At 39.7% G+C, this 2,851-nt stretch overlaps 1 protein-coding gene across 1 annotated transcript in view; it reads right to left on the bottom strand.

The window, feature by feature from the left end:
• CAST (calpastatin) overlaps positions 1–2,851 on the bottom strand; it is a 101,141-nt gene that overhangs the window by 21,708 nt on the left and 76,582 nt on the right. The window contains exon 16 of the mRNA XM_029941229.1: positions 2,810–2,851. Within this exon, the coding sequence (XP_029797089.1) occupies positions 2,810–2,851 (42 nt within the window). The remainder of the gene's footprint in view (positions 1–2,809) is intronic.

Below are 2,851 nucleotides of genomic sequence, written 5' to 3'. Positions count from 1 at the left end.
ACCGCATCTTCTTTATCCATTCATCTACTGATGGAAACCTGGGATGCTTCCATAATTTGGCTACAGTAGATAATGCTGTAATAAAAAGGACTCCACTAACAACTAGGACTTAATGGGATTACTGAACCATGAATAACCAACTGCATTAGAGATGAAAGTGTAGTTCTATAGATCATTGGCTTCTAGGATATAACATTTGCCTTTTAAACTACTGGAGACTGATGGGAAGTTCCATGATAGGTAAGAACTAGTACCTGCACCAAGGCATGGGTTTAGATCACAAAACAAGGAGCTCCTAGGCACAAAGAGGAGTATCACATAGCAAATTCCAGCTTAACCTACTGCTCCATCTATATTTCAACCTAAAATTGTAGTTCTCCATTGAATGATTGATTGATTTTAAAAATATTAAGCACTTTTAATGAGCCAAGCACTCCGCTAGGCTTTAGAATTACAGTTTTATTGTCCTGTAAGTTAACAACTCTCATTAAGGGATGAAAGGGTTTTTTTTTTAATATTTCCAGTTATATTCTACTGCAACAACACATGGAGGAAATCCTATAATGTAGTGGAATTCCCCCATTCAGAGATTTGTGAGGTTTCCACCTGTAAAAGCCTTCATGGAAGTCCAAAGTCACCTGTATAAAACTATTCTCTCCAGGCTTGTGGACAATAAGGATCATGTGCACAGTTAAATACTTTCTATTTCTGTTTAATCTTTACATATATATTTTTTAGTTTATTTATTTTGAGAGAGAGTTTGAGCAGGAAAGGTACAGAGAGAGAATCTCAAGCAGTTACAGTGTGGAACCCAATGGAAGGCTTCATCTCACAGTGAGATCATGACCTGAGCTGAAATCAAGAGTTGGTAGCTTAACTGACTGAGCCACCCAGGTGGCCCTGATCTTTGTATTCTTTAAATGCCTGCACTGTAGGCACTGAAAACAATGTCTACCGAATCGAAATAGCACCAGACCAGGTAACTACACACAGAAATGGGGAGGATATATGAGGTATCATTGTAGAATATTTATGTTATGATACATTATAAGAATGATAAATAGGCATGGATGTCTTCTCTGAAGCATTATGCAGTTTCTCAGCAGAGAGCTCGCTAGTATGGAATACCCTGAAGGGGCTTTGGACACCTATAGAATATTAACTTTTATGAGGGTTATCACAACATCAGACTATCCAGAAAGTATAAATTCACCATTAGGCACGAAAATTCAGCTTAAGAATCCAGACGATTGGAAGATCTTAGGAACTTTTTATACTTTGTGCATACTTAAAAGGGAACCTACTCGGATATAAATAAATAAATAAAAGGAAACCTAGTGGAAAATAGTATAAGATAAAGTAGAAATGAATAAAAAGAATGGGAAGAACAGTCCTTTAGTTTTAGTTAGAATTTTAGGGATTTACTGCTGTGTAGGTTCTAGAGAAAATGTAATACATTTATAAACGTATCCCAAAACTAGCTACTCCAACTGCTTAAGAACTTTTTTTATGCAACATTTTTACAGCTACTTAGTTGATTTTAGTCACCCTAAGATTCTTTGCCCTGAAATTTATGTTAATATCTTTCCTCCCCAAATTACGGTCTTATGAAATCACATATTCTCTGTAAAAAGCCTTAAAAAAGTACAATTGTTTCCCCGCCTGCAGCTGTCTGGTGGTGGAAGTGTAACTCAACTTGGTCTGCTCCCCTGCACCCCCCACCCCAGGGTCCTGCTAGGACCATCCTCTCCCTCGGACATCTGTCTATGTGGCTGCTTTAAATAATGTGCATCTCGCACTGTCTTTATGAAAAGTTTCCTTTCTTCTCAATACATTACTTGGTCCTGGAGAACTAGGACTGCTTCCCCTGCTCCCTTGTGTTCGCCTTCACGAAGCCCATCATGCCACACTGCGCCTGGCGAGCCCTCAAAGAAAGCTGAGGATAGAAACTGGCCCATTTTGGACCAGAGCAGTCCCGGACTCAGGGAGAGTTGCCGGGAGTCTGGGAGACTCACCTTCCTCAGGGATTCAGAACAGGAAGTGACAGCAGAGAAGCGTCATTATGACAGCGACACCTGCCGCTCCTCTCCCTGAGCAGATAGGCTGAGGGTGCCCAAGCAGTACTGCCGTGTCCCCCAACTACAGCGCCTTGTCAACAATGCCCGCAGGCCATCTCTCTCTTTCATCCCAGATAACTCAACTGAAAAATTCTTTAAAAACTATAATTTCATGCTAAAACTCTCCTCCACCAAATATCAGCTTGCTTTGGCTCAGAAGGCTTGTTAAAATGTTGAAATGTGGTAGGCATGGAGGAACTGCAGTTACAAAGTTAATTGGTTCTTGATATTATTCTAATTTGAGACAAGATTTTCAACATATTTCTCCATGGTTACAAAAGGAAGGATTTCCCCACCCCATCTACAACATTCTCCCTCTCACCTGGAACCCTTCTGAAAATACAAATTTCCAATGTCCACAAGAGCAGACAAACCTCTTTCTCGCTTGGCCACTGCCTCCAGGTTATCTGTTTAGTCAGGTGTCATTTAAGCATTGGCAAAAGAGATTAATTCACTTTACATATTATAATTCAAATGGTTTAGAAGACAAATTCTCAACTATCCTGTTCTTGGTTGCTAACTATGCAAGAATGAAGATCTAAGTTAACTAGACTCTGAAAGTAAGGCAGAATGAATAGTTCAATTTTAATTTCCCAAAAAGAAAAGTTGTGTAAGAACTCTAAACATGCATAATCCATTTGGTGTCACAACCTGCAGAATGACATGCTTTGTATATGAATCAAGGTCAGTACCTCCTCGACTTCCTTAATGGAGCTGAGGTCGAGCTCAGGTTC

Source organism: Suricata suricatta, chromosome 6 (assembly GCF_006229205.1).
Source record: "Suricata suricatta isolate VVHF042 chromosome 6, meerkat_22Aug2017_6uvM2_HiC, whole genome shotgun sequence".
Classification (NCBI taxonomy): domain Eukaryota; kingdom Metazoa; phylum Chordata; class Mammalia; order Carnivora; family Herpestidae; genus Suricata; species Suricata suricatta.
This window is presented reverse-complemented; position numbering and strand designations above follow the sequence as displayed.